The sequence below is a fragment of the Python bivittatus genome, unplaced genomic scaffold (assembly GCF_059951505.1).
Source record: "Python bivittatus isolate LINGU-HERP-01145 unplaced genomic scaffold, Pbiv_v1 ctg000530_np1212, whole genome shotgun sequence".
Classification (NCBI taxonomy): domain Eukaryota; kingdom Metazoa; phylum Chordata; class Lepidosauria; order Squamata; family Pythonidae; genus Python; species Python bivittatus.
Window position 1 is genome coordinate 645,398 of NW_028277085.1, and position 23,297 is coordinate 668,694.

Below are 23,297 nucleotides of genomic sequence, written 5' to 3' on the forward strand. Positions count from 1 at the left end.
TTCTCCTGGGGAAACGACCCTCCTTCCAAGCCCGGTGGGGTGTCCCGCGCTCCCTCCCTCCCTCCCTCCCTCCCTCCCTCGGCCTGGGGCCCTCTTGCCTTCCGCAAGGAAGCGGTGATCTCCCTGAGTGTCAGGATCCCCCAGTCCCCGTGCGGGGAGATAACCAAGTCGCGGGCTGGGACGCCGGAGGGGACCTGCAGGGGCAGGAAGGCTGGGCTGGAAGGAGGTCCACGCAGGGCCGGGCCGGGCCGGGCGCTGCCCTCTCCTCCGCTGCCCTGGTCCCTCTTTAGCCCCGGCTGACGTTTTGTGGGAGAGCAAAACGGGGCCGCGCAGATCCGTGGCTCGGGGTATTTTGAAGACTCTTGCAGGATGTCTTCAACCACAGTTGCAGAATTGCCGCTTTATGGCTAGTGACACAGAAAACAAAGATTTAAAATGTCATTTGGAATCCAAATAAGCAGACTGGTAAAGAAAGAGAGACCATTCTCGCCCTCAGTATTACAGTTATATTTGGAGTCATCCTCAAAAAGGACGTCAAAATTTAATCAGACTAAAATGCTGTTTTAGGTGCATCAAACGGGACTTTTTATAATCCCTTTTTGTTCTCTGATTTGAGATCAATGTGCCAGGTAAGCAAAGGGCCTGGCGCTTCAGAAGTTCGCTCCTGGATTCCCCCAGGTGCCCTGAAGTAGATGCCCAGACTGAGATCCTGGGAAATTCATGTTTCCCTGGGCATATCAACCGATCCATGTAAAGCCACCTCTTCCCTTCATGTGAATTAATTAAAAATCGTAATGGGAAAATGGGAATGTCTGTCTGTGAAGTTCTATTTTCCACGTGCCACGGGAAGCATTCCTCATCTCAGGACGGCCCCTATCCCGGAGCAGGGAGGCAGAAGCTGGGGAGGCAGCGATGCCGGAGATGGGGGGAAGCCACGGGAGATCGCTCGGAGCCAGACCCAAGAAGACCCCAGAAAGGGCAGAGGGGAAAAGGCACAAAGGCAGAGACACCCTCCCCCCTGTTCAGCCCTGGGTTTACAGTGGGGCACCCAGATGCGCCTGGTGGGGAAGGAGAGGAAGTGGGAAAAGGCAGGCATAGGGGGCTGGCCTGGTTTCTTTCCTTTTGCCTTGGGGGAGCTGGGGGGGCCAAAGAGCAGCCCAGCGTTTGGGCAAAGGCTGCCCTCCTCTGGATTCTCCATCTCCGGGGAGCAGTTTCTCCCCGGGGGCTGCCCAACAACCCACCCCACAGGGCCCCCAGGCACTACTGCCCCAGAGGTCCCTCGACCTTCTTAGCCCAGGCGGATGGTCCCTTCTGGCCGTCCGAGGCCGAGGGGCTGAGGCAACAGAAAAGGCCGGGCTCCCTGGGCTTCTCTTGCCTGAGGCCCCGTGGGAGAGGCAAGGGAGCACAAGGGGGCTGGTGGGGCCCCAACCCCTCCACAGGGCCACGAGTCTCCATTGAGCCACCCAGATGGACTTTGGCTGGAAGGAGGTTTGCGGGCCCCCTTTGCCGCAGTGGGAGGACCAGCCCAGACCCCAAATCTCGGACTGTGACTGGGGGAGGCCGATCCCAGCCTTAATGTTCCACCCCCCTTTTTGCAGCAAGGCCCCTCCTGCCCCCCCTTCCCTTGAAGGCTGAAGGGCAGCACTTTCCACCCCCCCACCTGTGAGAAGGCAGAGGGGCCACGTGCAGGGCCCTCTGCCCACCCCCCCGACCTTGGCTCCAGCTCCCCTCTAGGGGGAAAAGCAGCCCAGTCTCCCAGCTTCGGCCCTCTGCCCCCCCCGGCCTTGGGAGTTGGGCCGGAAAGGGAGAGGAAGCAGTTGCTCCGAGGACAGAGCCCTGGGCAGAGGGGCCCGTGGCATCTGTGCACAGGAGAATCCAGGGAGGAGTGGGCTCTCTAGGGCTCCAATCCAGCCCATCTCTTCTGTCCGGGGCCGGCCGGCCGGCCTGGGGCCTCCCCGCAGAGGCAGGAGGAGAACCTGGACCAAGCGCCACCATCCTGAGGCAGTGTCAGGAAGCGAACTCCGCAGGGCAGGGCAGGGCAGGGCAGGGCAGGGCAGGGCAGGGCAGGGCAGGGCAGGGCAGGGCAGGGCAGGGCAGGGCAGGCCCTGTGCTGTGCTGTGCTGCAAGGTGCCTGCAGCGCCTGCGGACCTCTGCCACAGCCCGCAGACAGACTCGCTTGCTTGCTTTCAGGCTCAGAGAAACCAGGCAACTTCTGGAGTGATTTCATCAGGTCTATTTATTAATGCATTTCAAGTTTCAAAAACCCTTACATTTGTTTGCACAATACTTTATAATTTTTTTTTGCAACTTTTTAGTAAAAATTTCCAAAGTGAACAAAAAAGATACTGTATAAAACACAGTGGACATTAAACTGACAGTAGTATTAGATCGCAATTTGCCTTGATATTTTTTATTTTACCACATCTTGACTTGTAGTGGAGAGTTCAGTGCACTTTTTTCTTTGCAGAAAACATTAAACTTAGACCCCAAATAAAAACAGGGCAGCCAGCTCTCTGCCAAACGCCCTTGCCACAGGATAACATTACAAGCAAAAAATTTACATGGTCCAAGATCTACCACACTCAAGAAGTTACTAAGAACTCTTGTAGAATAAAAGCCACCATTTCAGAAATGCAAACTTAGCTTCCAGTCTTTGCACAGTCTGAAGAAAAAAAAATCCCGAAATTTATTTTTAAAATGGTTTAAAAGCAACTACAGAGATTTTAGCTAGTTAAGATCCTTCAGAATTATTTATAATCTATTAGTCTGGGGGATTCATGTACAAAATTTGTCCCTAAACCATGTACAAAAAACCTGTATTCTGAAAAAAGTCACCACATACTGTACAAGTTTTACAAGGAAGAGATCCCATTATATTCTTTTAACATTTTTGTCCTTGCTGGCTTGCGAGTCACATTATGAGAATGAATGCATGTGTAAACCTTGTACTCTTGAAAAACCAAAACAAAATCCACAGCCTAGCTACCCCCCCCCCCCCCCCCATACAACTGGATTTCTAAGCAAAGCCAGAAATATTTTGCAGCCATTTGGTTCCCAATCAGCTTGGTGCTTTTGGAAAAACAGAAGCAGTGAATTCAAGCTTGAATAATGCCCTCTTCCATTTCCTGCATAGCAGTTAAGCATATTATGACATTGCTTTTTCTTTTTTAAAAAAAATGCCAATTATATACACTTGTAATAAAAACTTTGGGCCATTGTGCTGTTTGAGATCCTCTTTAGTGCCTTTCACATTCCCCAGCCTACAATAATTACACAATCACAGCAACTCCTGCAGTAGTGGCTTCTGCTTAAGTGGTTATCCTTTAAAACAGTATCATGCTGAAAGATTACCAAGTACTTGTTAAAACAAAAAACAAAACATAGGTTTTAATCTCTCCCAAATTTGTCGGAATTGGGTTCCTCATTATCACTTATCAAGGTGATCAGAGCATAATAAAGAAAGCCAGCTGCAATCTGAGAAAAATATGAGAGACTTATCTTACTACCAAATCATGGGGAAAACACAAAGCAAAACGAAACAGCCGATCACTTAACAGAACAGGCAAAGGTTTCTTCCTTCTGTTTAAAGCCTCCTGCTGCCCTCCCAAGAGGCCAGGCCCCTGGCCTAACCACAGAGGGCAGCCCAGCCCGACCCGAGGCCTTTTCCCACACCAGCCTCCCATGGAGCAATCTGGAGTCCTCTCAGCGGAGCTGGGCAGGAGCAGAACCTGGGCTCGGCATCCGGGTAGCGCGTAAGGAGGAATTCTGACCAAAACAGAGATGCATAAAGAACGGATTTGATGTGATTCATGATTCCTGTGTAAAGCATGACAGAATCCCGGGCTGTTGTACACCATCAACCTTCTGTTATCCTGAGTATGTCAATTAAACAGTAATTTCTTCATTAAGAGCCTAAAAGGTTTATAATATAAAGGAACATCCATATTGCAATTATATCGTTTTACAATTGCACACAGAAGTACAGGTGTACATTAGAAATACAATGTCTGCATATCACCATTTATGTACATTGGCAAGTCACGTCTCCAACACTGAGGCAGTCTCACTTCCTAGCCTTGACAGCTGAAAAATAGATACTTTAATTCGTGTGAAGAGAAGTCCCATCAGAGCTACGTTTGCCTGCAAGTGAAGAAAAGGCAAGAGCGAAGAGCTGAGGGAGGAGAGAAACGCGTTGCTTCAGACTGCTAAAGATCTGCTTCACGGCCAACCACTTCGCTTTGGGGCAGGGATAGGCGATCGTCCAACTTCTCCGGGTTCTGAGAACCTCCTTCATTGACCAGGGACAACGACTTAATACAGGTTTTCTTTGGAGTGAATTTTTCCCACTGTAGGCACTAGGAAGAACCAAGGCAAAAAGCAGCTCTTAGCGTCTCATGTGGCCCATCTGGTAGCTCTCCCGGGGCCTCTGTCGCGGAGGGGCCTGAGTCGTCGGGGGCGGTCTCCTTCGCTTCAGAGTGCCTGCAGAAAAACAAAGCGAGAAGCACTTTCAGAAGCCTCTTCGCCCAGCCAGGGGCCCCCTGCGCGCGTGCAGCCCTGAGCCACAGTTACGGGAAGACGGTTTTCTGGGAAACGAGGGGGACCGCCCAGCACCGCTGCAGACCGGGCCCAGCCAGAGCCACGTAAACAGGAGCAAGTTCTCTGAATTCTTTCATGGGCACAGGGGCAAGAACAAGAGCTCCAGGTAACCCAGGGCACGTGTATCCAGGCCTGGGGGAAAAGCAGCCCGCTGCCGCCTACAGAAAAAGCTCCCTGGCATCTCTGTTGGCGGCCCCCAATCCTCGCTTGCCTGGCGTGCTCAGCTCCGCTCCCGCTGTGCATCTCTAGCAGCCCCAGGCGTGACCAAGCTGAGGCCCTCCTGCAGTGCTTGGGGCAGGCAGGTCTGCTCCTCTTCCAAGTCTGGGACGACCCCCCCCCACCTGACCGAGTTCAGCCAGAGCATCCCAGGCCCTCCCACAGGCTTTTCTTCCCTCTGCTGAAGCCCCTTTCACCTCACAACCGCTCCGCAGCAGACATTCTTGCAGGGTTAGCAAAAGCCTCACCTGGAAGGGGCTTGGGGGGTGGCAGCTTTGGATTGCTGCTTGGGGTGTGAACGCTGCAGATCTTGATGAATCCTGCCATCAACATGATGAGCGCAATCCCCATGAGCAGGACGGCCCACCAGTGCGCCTGGAGTTTTGAGACACAGCAAACAAGGTCTGTTTTTCCCGCTTGACCAGGCCGGAGGAGCTCTCCATGCACAGAGAAGAAATGCCACCCTGCAGCACTCGGAAGGGCAGGCCACCCCTAACAGTAGGCTCCCTTAACGGCCACCCGGTCCCCTGCAGAAGGGGCCTTTACCAGCATCGCCTCCAATCAAAGGGCAGCATATCACCACAGCACTAATAATTGATAAACTAGGAGAAGTCTGGAGGACAGGAGCAGAAGGAATGAAGACACCTGTGGAAGTCTACTTGCACTCGGAAAGGAGACAGCCTCTGCCGCCTTCATCTCACCCCTTATATCTATTTTGGAGAGGAAACAGAGCGCTACACAGAAGCCTGCCGCAGAATGCCAACAGCAATCTAATTATTCTGCAAGTTTTCATAATACATTCTCAAGCTTTTAACTCAATTTAAATCTGTAAGTCAAACTCGAGAGCTGCCACCTGTATATCAATGGAACTATCTCCCCCTTCCCTGGCAAAAATTCCCCATCATGTCCCGGTCTGTAGAACTAATTAAAGGAAGCTGCATTACAGGGTTCTAGAGAGACTGGCACAGAACAATGCCGGCTGTGCCCACACAGCAGCTTGCCGTAATCAGTTTGGAGGGACAGATGAGAAAAGAATAGCAGAAATGCAGCTGAAGAGAGAGAGGTTAATTTACATTCTATTCCAGGAAGTGATCCTACAGGCAGACATCCTAGGAACTCCAACTCCAACAGGCTCTTCTGAGGGCAGACTCCACCTAACTGTTACAGTTCGAACCACCCCTGCCTTTCTCTAGCTGTGGGCAGCCCTGGGATATCCCACCCAAGGGGACCAGTGGGGCCTTGTGGGTGAAAGGAGGCAGAGCCTTCTCTCCGCGTTCACGTCACAGTGGAGGACAGGATTACGTGGCAAAACACTTAGACCCAAGCTCCACACGCAGGCCTGCTTTCGGAAAAGGATGCTGCATACTTCACAAGAAATTAGATTTGCCCACCTCTGTCAGTGTGGGAGGAGATACTATGCTCAGGGCTAAGAAGTTGATGTGCCTGGACTTTGGGCAGCAAATAAAGCAGCATGTAAGGCAGAAATATAAAATGGCATGTAGAATCCAATTTTCTGAAAACAGCTCTACCCAAAGCTATTTACTGCATGGAACCCTGTGAACGGCTGAGGAAGAGTTGTGAATCCCATGAGGTCTCATTATAGGTAGCAAATACATGGAGGCTGACTGGTCACCAGACTTCACGATCACAATTCCACAGGCATGAAAGGCTGGAAAGTGACTTTCAGATCTGAGTAAGCTACCAACCAAAGCAAGGCAGAGGCCAAGAGCTTTTCTAAAATAATGAGATGGGAACTGGTCCCTTTGAGAACATGCTTAAAGGGCGGAGGCAGGAGCTGAAGCCTGGAAGATCCATTTGCTCAAAAAGCGTTTTACAGCAATAAGCTCAGTTACAGGTGCAAAATTCATAGTTATCCTGTTCTACCATCAAGGTATCCTACTGAAGCCCCAGGTGAAACAAGCCAGCCTCCTTAAAATTCCCTTGCATGACCCGCGGGTAAATAGGAGCTGGACCCAATGCTCCAGCCACTGCATCGCACCATCTTCAAATATCTGAAGTGTGCACACCAATCTCTCACCTCCACTCACATCTAGGACTGGAAAGGTTATTTTTAATTTCCTGAAAACTGCACGCTGAAGAACCTCTTGGCTGGCTTGCAACATAGTCTCTTGATTAGATATCTACCTTGCATAGCAGCATGCTGGTGCCAAAACTGGGCTTGAGGCCTGATGGCCAAACGTGCCTAAATCGCCCAGCATTATCTTTACCGCTAGCAGGAATGCTGCGTCAGGCACGACTCTATTGAGAAAGGGATGGTCGCAAGGAATGCAGTCAAAGGGAGCAAGGAACACGCTGAGCAATTCTGATGAAAATAAAAGATTGCTCTAGGAGCAGATGAAGAAGAGGCCTCCAGAAGAGTGAATGGAACTGAAAACAAAAGGGATGAAATGATTTGGGATGAAACTGAAGCGAAGGATTGCTGGGAGGTATATTTTAGAGATTCTATGGGAGTCAGTGACATGTTGAAGAGTGCAGGTGTTGATGCAACTGGAGAAATGTTAAAATATGGCTGTGGAATGCTTATGGAGGGGCTGTGTGACTTGCTTAATGTATGCAAAAATTCCATCTGTGCCCAACAACTGGAAGAATGCTATTATTGTTTCCCTATGCAAAAGGGAAAGTAGCAAGTGAATGCAAAAACTAGGTGGGAGTTGGTTGGTTAAGTGTGCCTGGGAATATGCTTGGCAGAATTTTGATCAAAAGGGTACAATGAGCAACATTTGGGAAGTAAAATGCATCTGTGTTCCTGGTGCAGGATGCACAGACCAGATTATTGCTCTTAAGCAGGTCTGAGAGATGCATGCATGTAAGAAATAAGTCTATTGTACATTCATTGATGTACAATGTACAAGAGAAAAAGTACAATAAGTGAACAAGTCTGAACATAATGTTTTGAGTGAATATGAGTGAATATGAAATTGAAAGTTGATTGCTGAATGCAATAAGTATTTATGTATGGGGTTTGTTTTTAGTGGATTTTAATGGATTGAGTATTTATTTATGGGGTATTTTAATTGTTTATAGGTTTTTGATTTTTAATTGTGAGCTGCCCAGAGTTACCCACTGGGAGATGAGCGGCATACAAATATAAATAATAAATAAATAATAATAAAATAAGAGTGGTATATGAAGGAAGTAAAGCATGTGTTAGAATAAATGGAATGCTTAGCAAATGGTTCAACATTAAGTAGGGAGCATGATGATTATGAATAAATGAATAAGGACTACTTGTGGTAATGTATATTTGGGGAAATGAAGGTACATGTGTTTTTGTACGAGGATGGTGTTATGCCATTGGCTGAGAACCTGAATGATTTGTGGCAAATATTAGATATACTGTATGATGGAATGAGAAGTATGGATCTGAAAATTAATGTATCAAGGACCAATGCAGGTATGCAGACAGAAAAAATGGAGCGAACCATTTCAAATTAACAATTTCAATGGCAAAAAGCTAGAGCAAGTATATGAATTTGTGTACCTTTAGAAAAAAGCTTACTAAAGTGGGAACATGGATGGAGAAATTTTAAGACATATAAATGCTGGTAGAAAGGTAGTGGGCAGTATGGAGATTGTTGCAAGGAATGAATGTCACAAAGTAAAAATGGCAACCTGTCAGAGACACAGTGAACGGTGCTGGTGTAAACTGATACCTTCTATGACTTACTGTATCTGCTGTCTGCAGAACCTTCCTTACTCTGAAAGGGAAAAGTGTGATTGGTGTGCATGTCTGTGTGCGTGCCACAGTGTTCAGAGGGGGAACTTCCACAAATCCTTATGGCAGAATTGGGGCTCCAGGCGTTTTCCTTTTTCACTCATTGCAGTGTACGCCCTGCCTCCATGCAATAAACAAACCTAAGGTGAAATGGGCTTTCTTCTTACACATTTTTGCCAGATTTCTACAAAATGTTACCATATAGTCCGGGTTTTATCTTGAGAAAACTGATCACTTTTTACAATATAGTCTGTAAAATATACACCGCAAGATTGAATATACAAATTTTCATAATGTAAATCATCATGGTTTAATCTGGGGAAAAAAGTGATTTTGGGAAGAGGGAAAAGAAGAAAAGAGAGACCATAAAGTAATTCAATTTTTGCTGGATTTACTATAACAAAATACTGAAAAGATAAAATGCATCTCTCTTTCAAACAACAGTATTTTTTAAAGCTGGGGCAAACAGTATTGGCTGAAACATTAACACAGTAGCAGTATCCTGAAGGATCCTTTAATTAAAAGTTTTATTCACATTTAATCTCAATTTTTTAATTGTATCAACAACTAATTTCTAATTGATCACCTCCACCTACACAAATATCTTTTGAATAGAAATACTAAATTTGTATTTTAAATTTTGTATCTCACCTTAAGAACATAAATAAATAAAGGGTTTATTTTAAATATTTCCACTTTCTTGTTTTTGCAAAGAACTTGAGAATGGCAAAGTTCACTCAGAGAGTTCGTTGTTTCAACTCACCACAATCCATTCTGCAATGTTTTCATACAGCTCTGGATTGAAAATGGCCTTCTTCAGCCTGGCCAGGGGGCCATCTGCATCCACCAAGCGACACCGCATGAATACATCACAATAACCTTTGAAATCATTGCAGGGTGACCCAGGCTGGAGAGTAATGGTTTTGAAACTGAAATAATCCTTCCACGCTTCAGATCCTGTACTGGCACACGTTTCCGGATGCACTGGACAAAACAGAAACGATTTAAATCTGAACATCATGGCTTTCAGAAGAGCAATATCAGGATTTTGCTGTTCAAAGCAGAAAAGAGAAATTACTGGCATGGAACAGACAAGCCAGGACATTGCCATGCACAACTCTCTGGAAAGTAATAAAAACTATGCAGAAAGATAGTAGCCTTTATCTGTAATTCTCAACTCTCCTAAGCAATTATGCCTCATGCACCAAGCCTGTCTCCCCCCATGCCATGCTGGCACCAAGTGAGGCACCAGTCTTCTGGGGTAGATACTTCCTTTTTAAAGCTGAGCAAAAAATGATCTTCAAACTGGAATTAAACCAAACTGTGAAATGGTTCTCTGAAATCCTAGTGCCTCTATATTTTCCAGGTCTGAGACTACAGTTGGAAAATATTTCAGCTACACAGGCATATGGTCATCTTCAGCCAGAAATTAAAAGGGAGGGCAGAAGGTTTTTTTTACAAAGCAGGACTGTGCCCCACCTATCAACAAAGGCTTGGGCAATGAAATATTTGCTCCACCACATCCCTACATAAATTAAAATATGTGGAATGCTATAATCCAAATTTAAGTTCCTTAGCATAAGAAAACTTACTTTTCTTCATGCAACAGACATGGCATAATTCTTTATCATCCTTTGCGTCAGAGCTAGCACAGGTACATTCTTCTAAGCCATATTTCTCACAGATAGAGCCGGCACATTGCTGGGGAGGAAACAGACAACTCTTACTCAGATATGCTTTATCTAATCAAGCTCAGAGTTAAACCATATGAAATAGTAAAATGAATGCCATGACTAATTTTGAGCTTTAGGACCTTCCACAATGTTTGCCTTTTTTCTTCCTGTAAACAGAGAAATACGTTTGGCTACATGAAAGCAGAGCCAGGAAAAGAAGAATTCGTTTCCCCAGATACAACTCCTCCAGAACACAATTCCAACCCAGCACCACCAATGTTAGAGACACCTGAGAACACAAAGGTGGGAAAGATCTGAGGCTTCCTTGTACTCCAAAGCATTTTCTGGGTGAGGAGCCTTACCCTGAGGTCTAAGCACCTCTTTGCTTGACAACAGGCAAACAGGGGCATCTGTTTCAGAAACAGTCAGTGCAAAACATCTCAGTATCAAACTTCAAATGAAAAGAAAAGGTCTGCTTTTATTGGCTGGCCTAAGAAAGACAGTTGTAACAGGTAGACAGAAAGAAACACGATCCACACGGGCCAGGAACACGTAAGATGGAGCTGAACTGTAGTTTGCCTTTTTTGCAACACTTCTTGAAAGAGGACTTACACCATTGATGCAAACTTGTGTATGTCTATTGCAGTCTGTCAGGTTTGGCTTCGGTGCAGATGTGGGGCAGAAAGAAGAGTTACCATTGCACCTTCCTTCTTCTGCACACTCAGAATCATTCCGGCACTTTTCCCGCTCTTTCTTGAATTCACAATTCTGTGTACAACAGGGGCCTTCACTGGGGCTAAAAAGGGAGGAAAAATTTAGTGCCATTCCAACAGGTTCCATCATTCCCAAGGAGATCCATACTGACCCTCAGTGATAGCCCTGCTTCTGTTTGCTCACTGTCACCCAATAGATCAAGTGCCTGATTTTCCTCAGAAAACAGTGCAGGGAGAATCTATGCTCACCTTATTCTGCCCACAATCCAAAAGCTTGGGTGCTTTTAGCTGGACTTAAAAAGAGTAGCATGCGTGTGTGTGTGAGTGCTTCTCCCTCCATCAGTTTTAGCCTTTGTTATTATTTTTAGCACTGTCCTTACTTAAATAAGGTATCCTTCCAATTGTGAAGACAGCAATCAATAAAACAATTTCAATCAACCAGCAACAAAACAGAAATATGCAGTGTCAGTTGCATGCAATCCAGCCAGGTGTATCCAAAGCCAGATTTGCTCTGGAAGGCTAATAGAAAGGAAATTTATTTCACAGCCTCGGGGCTATGGATGAGAAGCTGGCTCTCTTCTTCTCACTTTGCCTGCCACTAAAATTTGATGCATGGCACCAAGTACAGTTGCCAATTTTCATGAGGAAAAGATGCGCACTTGTAAACTGGGAAATGGCTCTCTCCCCCTCTAGGCAGAGCGCATGCTAAGCCCAAGGTAGCAGCCCTTCCCTGCTTGCTCAACACTCAAGCCCAGAAAGGTATCAGTCCCAAAGCCTCTGAACCTGCAACTCCTGCCGGGTCTCAGTTTGCACTTCTTGTCCTCTGGCTGGTTGGCATCATAGCAACAGTCGTCTTTGCACTGGTCGCTGTAGCCACAGTCACACTGCTCGCCTTGCTCCACCAGTCCGTTTCCACAGATGGGCTGGCCAGATTCTAAAAAACAGTAAGGTCTTCTGAATGCGAACCGGTGTCACAAGAAGTTGGGAGAGACATTCAGGACACGGGGATACCTCCTTTTAAGAACACACATCCCAGTTCTATTAAGCAGACGCTGTACAGTGAATCCGCTCTTTCTCAGTCCAGCCAGAGATCTGCGTTGCAAACCTCTGGCACATTCCTTTCTCCAGTGTTCATCCCGGAAAAGAAGGAAGTTATGGATGTGGCCTTGGCTACCATTCAAGGGCTATATAGCAACATGTTTCATCATATATATAAAACACAAAAAACCTGAACTTGCCTAAGCAGTTATTAACGAAGAGGATGGTTTTTGTGCATTTCTTGCTAGAAGCAGGGATATTGTCTTGAAACAGGAAGGAAGGAAGGACAACTTCCATGGTATTTAAACAAATCAGTGCTTTCCATTACATGATCAGAACTATACTCAGAACATTTCCTATGCTACCAGACCTTGATCACAGCCCTAAGCCTGCAACTATGGCACTTTTTGAAAGGCCAGTGGGAGAGGAACTTGCTTCACTTGAGGCTGCAAAGCTGTGCCACACAGCTCTTTGGCATCAACTTTGCTGGCTTACGATTAGCCAAACATTTTGCTGTTCAGATGGGCATCTGCTGCATTTGAAGACTGTGCCCGTGAGAGTGCATGACAGCAAGACACCCACACAGATCATAGGCTGCACCTGGGAAGCAGCAATCTAACTAAGAGTGAAATCCTGCCTCTGGAAGTGAAGGAGAAGCCCTCTGCAGCTGACCCCAGCTCAACAAGTTAAAGCAGCCTGGTATGACAGGGCTCCCACAGAACGCCCATCACCTCCTCGCACCAGCTTGGGAAAGGCACCGGGTTGCCCTGTATCAGTCTTCATGTGGCTGTTTCAGATGTACTCTAAGAGAACAGCCTAACTCACTGACATGAAAGCTGCCAGAGATATTGACTCCCAGGAGAACAAGGAGGCCCACAGACCCACAAAACTCACGGGGAGAGTTCAGGCCAGTCGCTACCTCTTAGACCACCCTTCTCGTAAGGCTGTTATTGTGGGATTAACAACACCAATAAGAAGTGACTCCACCCTCACTGACTTGAGCTCCTCAGAGAAAAAGTAGGATATAAATGTAACAGATGTCAAATAAATGCTGCAAGATTCCCAGCAGCTCCAACTGCCTAAAGACAGCTGATTCCATATCTCTGGGACCCCTTGTGAAATGCCTTCCAGAAAAGGCATCTCACCAAAGGACCAGGGATGGCCCCAACCCCTCTGGACACAGGGCATCACGCCCAGCTCTCGTTTCCAAAGGGGTTCAAACAAGGCCTGAATGTGATGGCTGACTTGCCTTCTTTCACCTTCATCTGCATCTCATGGGAGGAGCAGAGGCCAAATAAACTGTTAGAAGATGAAAAGCTACAGAATCTCAAGCTGACCCCAATGGTGTTCCCTCAATTTTCTCTTCTCGCAGCCATCCCACAGGCAAAGTAAACAAATCACATTATTTAGAAGAAATACATACCAACAAAACAATTATTCCTCTTTTTTTCAAGCACTTGACTGATATTCCGAATACTACAGATAGAGAATTTGTTGTTGTTCAGTTTGTCACCAGATGTTGCCCGTGCATACATTATGTAATTGCCATTTTCTTTTTGCCCCAAGTTTTTGGACTCTCCAGGAGTGCATTCTGTCCCAGAATCATGCTGCAAGAGACAAAAATCATCAGCTTTCTTCACCAGAAGCACTGTTATCTTCTGCTCCTTGAAGCAGCAGCAGTGCTCAGGTGAGGAGACAGTTAAAGTCTCCCAGGAAAAAGGCAGAGTGGCAAATAGGTGAATAGCTCCCCTATAATTAACTCCAAACTTCTTCATAATGCATTACCCAAATAGCCACTGATAATGACTCTGTTATTTTTGTTTAATTCAGTGCACCAAAATTATTATTTTTATTATCCTGGTTTATTTGTTAACAATCCTGTAAGAGTCTGGCCTCACTTACATGATTGGAAGAGACTGTATAACAACTGAAGTCAGATTTGTATTTAACTGCAACAAATCATTTCAGAAGCAGATAAAAACAGAAAGGGCTCTGAGCAATCAGATGTGAAGCTCACAACTAAGGCAAAACAACCAGCTTTGCTGAGTCCAAATGAGGTGTGCAATTCTCATGCAAGTGAGTACAGGGACTGTTTTGCTGACACCCTGGCACATGTTTTCATCATTATATTTCAACACTATCAAAAGGCAGAGATTAGACCCAGAAACATTGTCTCCAAAGGGTACTACAGCTCTTCAGAAATAACCCTCCCTTTGCTTGCACATTACATAAAGGGCTACATAAATTCACTCCAATTTCTGCTGTCTTGGAAATTTCACAATTTGTACTGGGTGAGTTTTTGTACTGCTCAATCCTTCTGAACATCTGTCTGGCAGGCTGCAAGCAATGCATTTCCAGATCAGGTCAGGTGCATTTTGCTGCAAAAGGATACCCCTTAGGGCTGGTTAGCTGGCCCAGTTCATCGGGTTGTTTCAGCATGCAGTGAGCACAAGTGGTCAATTGTGTGTGCAGAGGAGATGGTTTGGTCACAACTGTTAAGGGTTCCTGAATCTGCTGTAAAAGCTGGACTGGTGTGGGAGAGAGCTGGAACACATATACTTACAGGAGAACCAAAATTATGCCCCACTTCATGCGCAAAGGTGATATGAGAGACCTTAGGCGGGACATGGGAACCATAGTTTTGCACAGTGATTATGCCAGTATTTAAGGACTTCTTTTTCCCATCAGAATAAAGCTTGCTTTTCTCGCAGATTCCACCAGAGCTCCCTGTAATTAAGATCAAACAGCAACCTTTAGCAAAACTAATTAGAAAATGAAAAAAAAAACCTTCCTTATTAAGCAAAAGTTAAAGCAGCACTTTTAATCTAAACAATTCATTTTATTACCAAGATATTCTTCAAATGTATCAGTTTAATCCGAATGTTCATTCTGTGAGCCAGTCAGAAATCATGAGAGGTCTCCGAGCTGATCTGGGACGGTGAAGGGAAAATCACTGGCTCTCACTTCAGAGAAAACAGCTTCCGCAGTCTGTAACGCACCATCACATGATTTGCTTGGCCTTCGTAGAAGCCAAAAGTTGGGAGGGGCCTTGGAGATTGTTGCAGAAACCCCTGAAGTATCTGCAGCACCCCAACCAAAGGCCACCCAGCCGTCACTGAACCACCTCCAGCGAAGGAGGCTATATCCTCTCCCAAGGCACGCTGTCCTGTTATGAACAGCCCTTACACTTGGGACTTTTTTTTCTTGTGCCCAACCAAAATCTGCTTCCTTATAATTTAAGCCCCTTGTTCCTCTGATTTGTTGGTATATTTGTCCATCAAACTGAAAGTTGGTAGTGAGGCAGAGGTTGATGAGGCCCATGATTCTGGGTACTTCAATCTTGGCTCCGACCTATTTGGCTAGGTCGGGTGTGTTGTGTAGTACTGCTACCATGGATTCTTTATTTTTAGTCTCTGTGGTTAGATTTTTTAGTCTCTGTGGTTTCAACTGAAACTTCTCAAAGCACAATTTGTCTGTAAATATGCCCATAAGAATGATTCACTCTGCTTGCTGAGATAAGCAGATATTCTTGGGCTAGGTACTTTGCAACAACAAAGTGTGCTATTTGAGTATTTGAACTATGACTCTTGGAAGAACTACAGTCAAAGAAACACAGATCTGAAAGCCTTCAAGAGCTTCCGCTCAACTTTCTAGGATCTTACTGTATCTGGATAGGATCTATAAGCTGCAAACAAGAGTTTCCCTGAAGTGCCTAGGAAAAACTGAAAGGTATAAAACACTATCTTAAAAAAAAAAAAAAAAAGAACAGACTGAACATCTCAGAATGTGGTATCTGTAAATAATGCATCTGATGTCAAAAGAACTGGAGCAGTCTTGAAATATCTTTTTAAAGATAAAAGTTAGGATTTCTCAAGTTTCTGAAAGTAAAATAATTATGCAGCCAGAGATGATGGTTAGCAATAGGAGATTCAACCTATTTCAGGCAAACTTCTCCAACAGCATGGGAGTAAATTTCAAAACAGAGGAGAACATAGGCTGACCTGCATTGAAGTCATCACCTTTCACAGCCTGTGCAGGATTTTTGATGAGTCTTTCCTGGCCATGCCTAAGATGCTGGAGCACGAGCACTGAAGGGACATGCTGTGCCACTGAGCTGTAGGCCTTCTCACCCCTAGGTCTACTCTACTGCCCAGCCACATCTGCTGCAAGGCCAGCCCCAACACCAACAACCGAAGTACCCAAATAGCTGGATTTTGTATAAGCCTTTTGACCATGCCTACTCTAACCAGATTCAGCCATGTGGCTCTGCATGAAAGAACACTGAGCATCTGCTGCAAGGACTACTGACTCCCACAGCTGAAGGGATTCAACTTCTATTTGACAGCATCTCCAATAAAGAAACGAAGACTTTCTGTACGGTACACTTGATCAAGCGCAAGAAACTGTGCAAGATGTCCTTTGGCTCAAGGGCTTGTGGTAACAAGGTTCTTGTTAAAACACACACGTGCACCTTACTATTGTTGCTCTTCTAATGTGGGGGGGAAAGTCCTTAGAGCTCAGCTTAAATTAATTCATAAAGAGAACTGATAATCAGGCGACTATTTTTTATAAAAAGTAGTTTTATACATCCAACTCAAAGGAAAGATTACCTCATACATTTTAAGTAGGAAACTGAGCAGTTATATTCATCTGTCCCTCCCTCCCTCCCACCTCTAGATGAAACCATCTTCTCCAAACATCAGGCTTTAGTCATAGCTCCACAGGAGCGTATAACCAATAAATCTCCTGCTCGCCAAATGATTTTGGAAGAGTAAGGTGCATGAGAAGGGAAAGACAATATCCCCTCAAACAGGGGTTTGCTTCTGTACACTGGGCAGAGGGTTGCCCCTTTATCTGGAGCAGAAATAAACCAACTACATTAGTGAGCCTATCATATAAAGCCAGACCTTGGATGTGTTTCATCCAGGACTCTGTTTGGCAGCAGCCCTCCAGACATGCAATCAAATGTCTTTTTAGCTCAATGAATTTAATCTCTTCTATGCAAGAGGTGGTGCTCTGTACTTCCCTTCTGTCCAATATATTTAAAGATTATTTACCCGAAGGTGCTCCAACCCAGGCCAAGCCAAGGACACCATCATCAAAATCACGATCAGTAAACACGTAGGCCAAACAATAATCATCATGATTCTGCTCAGAATTAAGTTCCAGAAATTTCTCTACGCCGATGTTCGGAAATCTGAAGGGATTAGAAGGGTCTTTTTCATCTTGGGTAGTGTTGATCTGAAAGAAAAATATTGTATGCTGTTAGACATCGCTTTCTGACAAAGTAAAAAAAAATCCACACCTACTTGTTTTCACAAGTGATGACTCACAGAAGAATGGTGTGAACATTACCCACCATAAAGCACAGAGATGAGGTAAGAACTCTGCAGTGTTTTTGATGGGCATTGAAATTCTATTACGTACAAGTTATGGCCCAAGGTTATTGCCACGAAACAGTGAAAGATAAACACCTGAGTTGATCCACCCTCTAGAAATCAAAATATGGAACTAACAGGGCAGTAGAGACATCCTTCAGCTTTGCCTATGCAAACTGTCAAGTCAAAAAGCCACATTTGCAAGAAAAAGACAGCAACATAAATGCACTAGAAAAAGCAGAGCAGTCATATAAATAAATTAAAAGTTACTAGCTATTAGGGCTTGTCAGTGGAAGAAGAAATCCAGTCCTCTACCAGCAACTACTGTTTTGCCATAAGTATTGTGCAATAAAAAGAGAAAAATACAACTAAATCAGCATAAAGAATAAAGACTTCCACAATGAAGTTTCTGTATACTTACTCTGATTCGTTTCACCATAAAACTGATATTTCGGATTCCTGAGAAATCTGTAGACTGGTAAATTGTGTCAATCGCTTTAACATGGCTGGAAATCTAAAGGAAAGGGGAAGTTGAAAATTGTGGCTGTGGATACAGTTCCCTCTGAAACCTGCAAGATTAGTTCCCCTAATTCTAGCTTGTCAGAATTGGCATGTAACTCTGCGCCATACTCTAGTGCTTGCCCTCAAGCAGAAAGAAACCCACGCACAGCCTTTGGCTCAAGCCCTCTCCTCCTGCACAAAGAGATAAGCCAGATTTCAGTTTCACTTCAGTAAAGTCCTGAGATTATAGTTAATTGTCAAAACAAGCAAGACGAACCTGGGGCTTGATTTACAAATCAAAAGTTATTTTAAACAATGATTCCTGGTTGCCCTGGAAGAAACCAGGAAACATCTAAAGTGAAACTAAACTCTCACATATTTCTCCTCCTAGGATGCAGGGCAGAAGGGAGCATACAATCTCAGTGCTTGCCCATGTTCTTCTAGGTCCCTATGCATTATTGTGTCCAACTACAGCTATGCACAAGATGCAAATTCTGAAAATGGCAGACAGAAACTCTTCAGAGATTCAGACAGGAATCCTTCTCAGCCCCATTCGCCAGGGCCACAGACATAACCCAGACCCGTTCACATGCAAAGCATGTCCTCTTCCTCTGAGCGTCAACAATATTATCTTATTAATTTTACTGCACGTTCAATTTTTTTTCTTATCTTTCTTCTAAAGATGCCATAGTGCACTTCCATGAAGTAATACAGATTCTGCAGTTATCACACTTGTACACATAATTTGCTGAAAAAAAAAGATACCTGTAGTAGTATACTTTTAAACGCCCTGGAACAATCACACCATCATTCACGCAGTATTGTAACATGGCATATGAAAGCTCTCTCACTCTCCTGTCCTTTATTTTGAAAAAGAGACCGACCCTCTGCAGCAACCACCCAAGGCTTACCTGTGCAATCACAGCTTCTCGGGTTCCGTAATACCTAAAGAAGAGATGATCGGTCTGAATATAGAGTTGGCAAGTGTTCTTCTCAGCTTGCGCAGCTCGTTTTTTCCGCAAGAGCTCAGGGTCCTGTCTGCTATGTTCTTCAGAAGGCTGGTAAAGCATAAGGAGCCAAGGAACTTAATTATATTTAGACACAAGATATTTATATAGCCTTCCATTTCAAAAAAATTCAGAGTCCAGGTTGTATGTGAGAATAAGAGGACTAAAACAAGGGTACAGAGCTCATCATTTTCTGGAGCAACCTATAAGAACATGCCAATTTCAGGACCACTATTCTCCAGCCTATAGTAGTACCTCTCTTCATCTTTAACCTGCCTGATACAGGTCTGTCCCATTCACAATTACAGCTGCTTGCAGCCAGCCAAATTTCTGCTATTATATGTGCTGGTAGAGTAACTTGGCTTTGAAGAACATTTGTCTCCAATTAATTTGGCTCACACAAAGCTTATCCAAGGACTAAAAGGAAATAAAATAGCTCATGAGCCAGCTGAATGCATGAATAATGTTTGAATAAAGAAGGTCACACTTCTGCAGCCTGAGGAAATTGTTAGCCAGGTTTTTAGGCTTGCTGCTGTCAGGTACTTGAAATGTTCTTAAAACCTGCCATTAATTTTAACAGAAATTTTAAAAACCTAATAAACCAACTCAACCTATGGGTTTCACGTTTGTAGCTATATATAGTTTTCATGACTTTTAGGAAAAAAATATAAAGTTCACTACATTGTTACACTCAAAGAAAAGTTCAACCAGTTTTGCATAGTAGATATTTGCAAAAAATCCAAACCTCTCTCAGAACATATGGCAAATTCAAACTGAGAAGACTTTAAGAAACATTGTGTGCTAATGACATATCAGTTCAAAATTAGGTAAGTCAGTAGCTTGTCTTTGTCATGTCATGTCAATAGCAGAATATAGCTTATCCATGTCTGTGATCAGATCAAGAGCAGATACACATGAAAGATAACAGGTATTTTATCAAATCATTCATTTAATATTTGATACCTGGTGTCTTGGCTCTTCAGTGCCAGTCATTTGGTATTTCTTCATTCTTTCAAAGACAGAATGATCTGCACAACCACCTTGCGGTCCATACTTATGTGGATATTCTAAAACAGAAACCAAGAGACTTGTTGGCACATATTTTCCCCTACAAATGGTTTTAAATTAAGATACTCAACTACTAATTTTAAAACAAATCATGTTTGTTTTAACAATAGTGGAAAAACAAACATGATCTGTTTTAAAATTAGTAATGTCAAAACAGTGGAAAAGGGCAAAGAAGTTAAGGAATATCTAGTATCAGTAACAATTTTAAGGAAGCTGAATTCAAGCTGTGGATAATTCTCTCTCTCTCTCTCTCTCTGGAGGGTGAGGCATTAAAGAGATTCGGTTTGCATAAACGTATTACAGAGATGCTAATAGGAGGTGCCCCAGATGCTTTGTTTTTCTATTAAAGGTAAATTTGGCACAAAACCCAAGCACCTGCAGTCCCCCATGATTGCCATATCTCCTTTTCAGGCTCAGTTCTACATGTGGTTTGCGCACTGTGGAACAATCTGCCATCGAGAGTAAAGCAATCTTCCACCTTTTACTGTTTAGTATAGTGCTCAAAACATATTTACTAAGGCTTTCTAATGCTACGGCTTTAGTCTGCTGTTCAAATCAGTCATGCTTTTTAATGCTGTTTTTATGGATATTTGCATTGCAGTATTATTATCAGTCATCCAAAGCCAATGCATTCTAAAAACATAAGTCAGGATCCAAGCAATCTTCAAGCAAGTGATAAGATTTGCCCTGGCAATGATTCATTGTTGACTCCTTGCTGGCTAAAAAGAGTTTCAGTACAAGAACAAGCCAATTCTAATCTGCATAGTTTAATAAAACAGCAGATAAATGAAACTTCCCTTTTAAGCCAATGCATCATAATAAGAACCAACCTGGGTACAATCTTGAATCACTGGATTATTCCTAGTTGTTTTCAATAGTGGGTCCTTTGACACAGAACTATCCACTTTAGACAATTAATACCTTTTCTTTACAGCAATATCTTGCACATATTGCATGATCCATTTATTTCTTTAAAAGACTTACACAGCCACCATGTTATGCACAATGCTGGGCAGCTTACAAACAACAATAAAAGCAGTAAAAAATATAAAACCATCACAAAAACTCCTGGCACCCACACCCATCAACAATCAACTTTACTGGGGTCCAGCCTCACTATACCTCAATGGTTGTGGGAAAAGCCAGGTCTTCAAGGCTTTCCAGAAGGCTAGGATGGCAGGGGCCTGCTAGATGTCAGGGACTGCTACTGAGAAGGCGTGCTATCTAGGTCCCACTAGATGGGAACATTTAAGGGAAGGCACCTGGAGCATGCCCACCTTATCTGACCTGGTGGAATGGGCGGATATCCTCAGGAAGAGGTGGTCCCACAGATAACCTGGCCCTGTGCCATTTAGGGTGATAACCAGCACCTTGAATCGCACCTAGAAGAAACTGGAAGCCAGTGCAGCTCACACAGCAGCAGTGTAACATGAGCAAACTGTGGGGTTCTTTGCATCTGTCAATTTACATGACTGGTCTTTTTTCACTTCAACCTGTGGATCTTTGTCTGCTGATCTGGATCAGCTTCTACAGTATATCCTTCCCCTTTCCATTTTAGGTTTACTGCAACTTTATCCTTCTGATCCAAGCAAATACAACCAAAGAGACAGGTTATTCTGAGAATAATGAAAAGGCCAGTAAGCGTTACTATTTTCCATCGCAGTTCAACATCAGTAGCAAGAACATGCTGCATGTCATGTCCAGAACTGCTTCCAGGATTTTCATACAGCTGCTGCTCTCAATTTCCAACCTCTTCTGCAATGTCTTATGGCAAGGCCCAAGTAATGCCCAACCAAGGCAATTTGTCTCAACCAAAATGGAAAGAATTGTAACTCTCTCCCTCCTGGCAAAACCATTGTTTTCAATAATTAATGCTATCCCATTAGAGTATGAATACAGATTGAGAGTGAGAATTTTAAATAATTTGCCTATATCTTAAATCAGAATTTAAAGGGTTGTCTTTATCTGGTCATTAATTTGAGAGAGAGCAACGTGAACAAAGGACTTTGTAGGAAACAGACAATATAATCCTCATTTGTAGAAATGGCTTTTGTTTCAGCTCTGAATAAGACTTCATTGTCATGCTGAACATATGCCCCATTGTTATGTCCAAAAAGCACTAACAGAATATTTTTGCAAAACCTAAAATATGGGCAAAGGAAGGGCTCATTAACAATATAGATTTCTTTATCCAAAGCGTTTGCCTGAACTGACTGTAACCTTGTTAGCTTCATGTACAATGTTCTCAAAATTCCTCTAAGTACTTCTTATTCTACAAATAGGAACATTACAAAATGTTTGGCACTGTAAACTACACACTGAATCAGGGGCATGGGGGTCTCTTTGTGAAAAGCTAGTGAGACTTTTGACATATTTGTTAAAGATCTATCCAGTATTTTCCAACTTGAGTGACCTGAACTACTAGCAGTAAGCTGTTTAGATCCCCTAAACTGGGCTGACTTAAAATAATCCTTTGGCTCTTTTTCTGTCAAAACAATAACAAAACAATATTAGAATCCCTATCGCATTACACAGCTTGTGCTTTCTAACAAAAGTTCCATGATTAGCTCAACGCTTTGGTTGGCTCATGAATCTTTCGATTTTCAAATTTGATGAGACATTCTAGTTTCTGTGAGAGAAACAAAAGTAGTCAAGTTGTCTGAGGGAATCAGGAAATGTAATTTGTGAGGAAATCTGTGACTGAATACAAATCTGAAGCATACCAAAGGTAAAATGCAGGGATCCCAGAGGTAACAGATAGAAAATGGATGCAGATTAGAAGGCCAGTCCTTTATATAGACAATGTGATCTACAGATCATGATTTTCCTACAATACAGTCCCAATACTAGAGGCTGCTCTGAATACAGGGCTTCCTAACTTAAATAGGCAGCTGACAACATGATGAGTTTGTTCTCAATATTTACTGATACCAACATGCTTCCAAATGGAAAAGGTGGCCCTTTTTAAAAATAGAAGGGATGAGGAAGTAACAAATCTATGTCAGATAGCCTGATTTTATTGCACATAATACTATTAGCAATTACTGCTGAAGGGTCGCATCTTAACATAATATTAAGAGCTTTGTGCATTTAGGCGCTTGTTGCTTATATTAGCTGAATACTTCAGGGGATACTTTGAACAATATGACATGAAGCTAAGGAACTTGGGTGAACACTTCAAAGAACATTTCTCACTACAGTCAGGTCTGTGAGGATTATAAAATTTTCCAAGCGACAAAGTGGCTCACCATGCTCAGGACAGGCGTCCCTCTACAGCAGTGGAAGAGCAAATGCTTACTGAGCATCAGGGTATTCTATTTAAGAGTTATTGTTCTGAAAACCTCACTCACTCACAGCTTTTGTATATCTAT

General features: G+C 43.8%; 1 protein-coding gene across 2 annotated transcripts in view; it reads right to left on the reverse strand.

The window, feature by feature from the left end:
* Positions 1-2,217: 2,217 nt before the first annotated feature.
* ADAM10 (ADAM metallopeptidase domain 10) overlaps positions 2,218-23,297 on the reverse strand; it is a 32,347-nt gene continuing 11,267 nt past the window's right edge. For both annotated transcript variants that reach the window (XM_088148249.1, XM_088148248.1), the window contains exons 5-16: positions 19,822-19,925; positions 18,763-18,909; positions 17,772-17,864; positions 17,030-17,213; positions 14,536-14,699; positions 13,396-13,579; positions 11,718-11,868; positions 10,834-11,017; positions 10,141-10,249; positions 9,312-9,532; positions 5,061-5,187; positions 2,218-4,479 (exon numbers count right to left, since the gene is read on the reverse strand). In XM_088148249.1, coding sequence (XP_088004375.1) covers positions 4,385-4,479; positions 5,061-5,187; positions 9,312-9,532; positions 10,141-10,249; positions 10,834-11,017; positions 11,718-11,868; positions 13,396-13,579; positions 14,536-14,699; positions 17,030-17,213; positions 17,772-17,864; positions 18,763-18,909; positions 19,822-19,925 — 1,763 coding nt within the window. In that variant the 3' untranslated portion in view covers positions 2,218-4,384. The remainder of the gene's footprint in view (positions 4,480-5,060; positions 5,188-9,311; positions 9,533-10,140; positions 10,250-10,833; positions 11,018-11,717; positions 11,869-13,395; positions 13,580-14,535; positions 14,700-17,029; positions 17,214-17,771; positions 17,865-18,762; positions 18,910-19,821; positions 19,926-23,297) is intronic.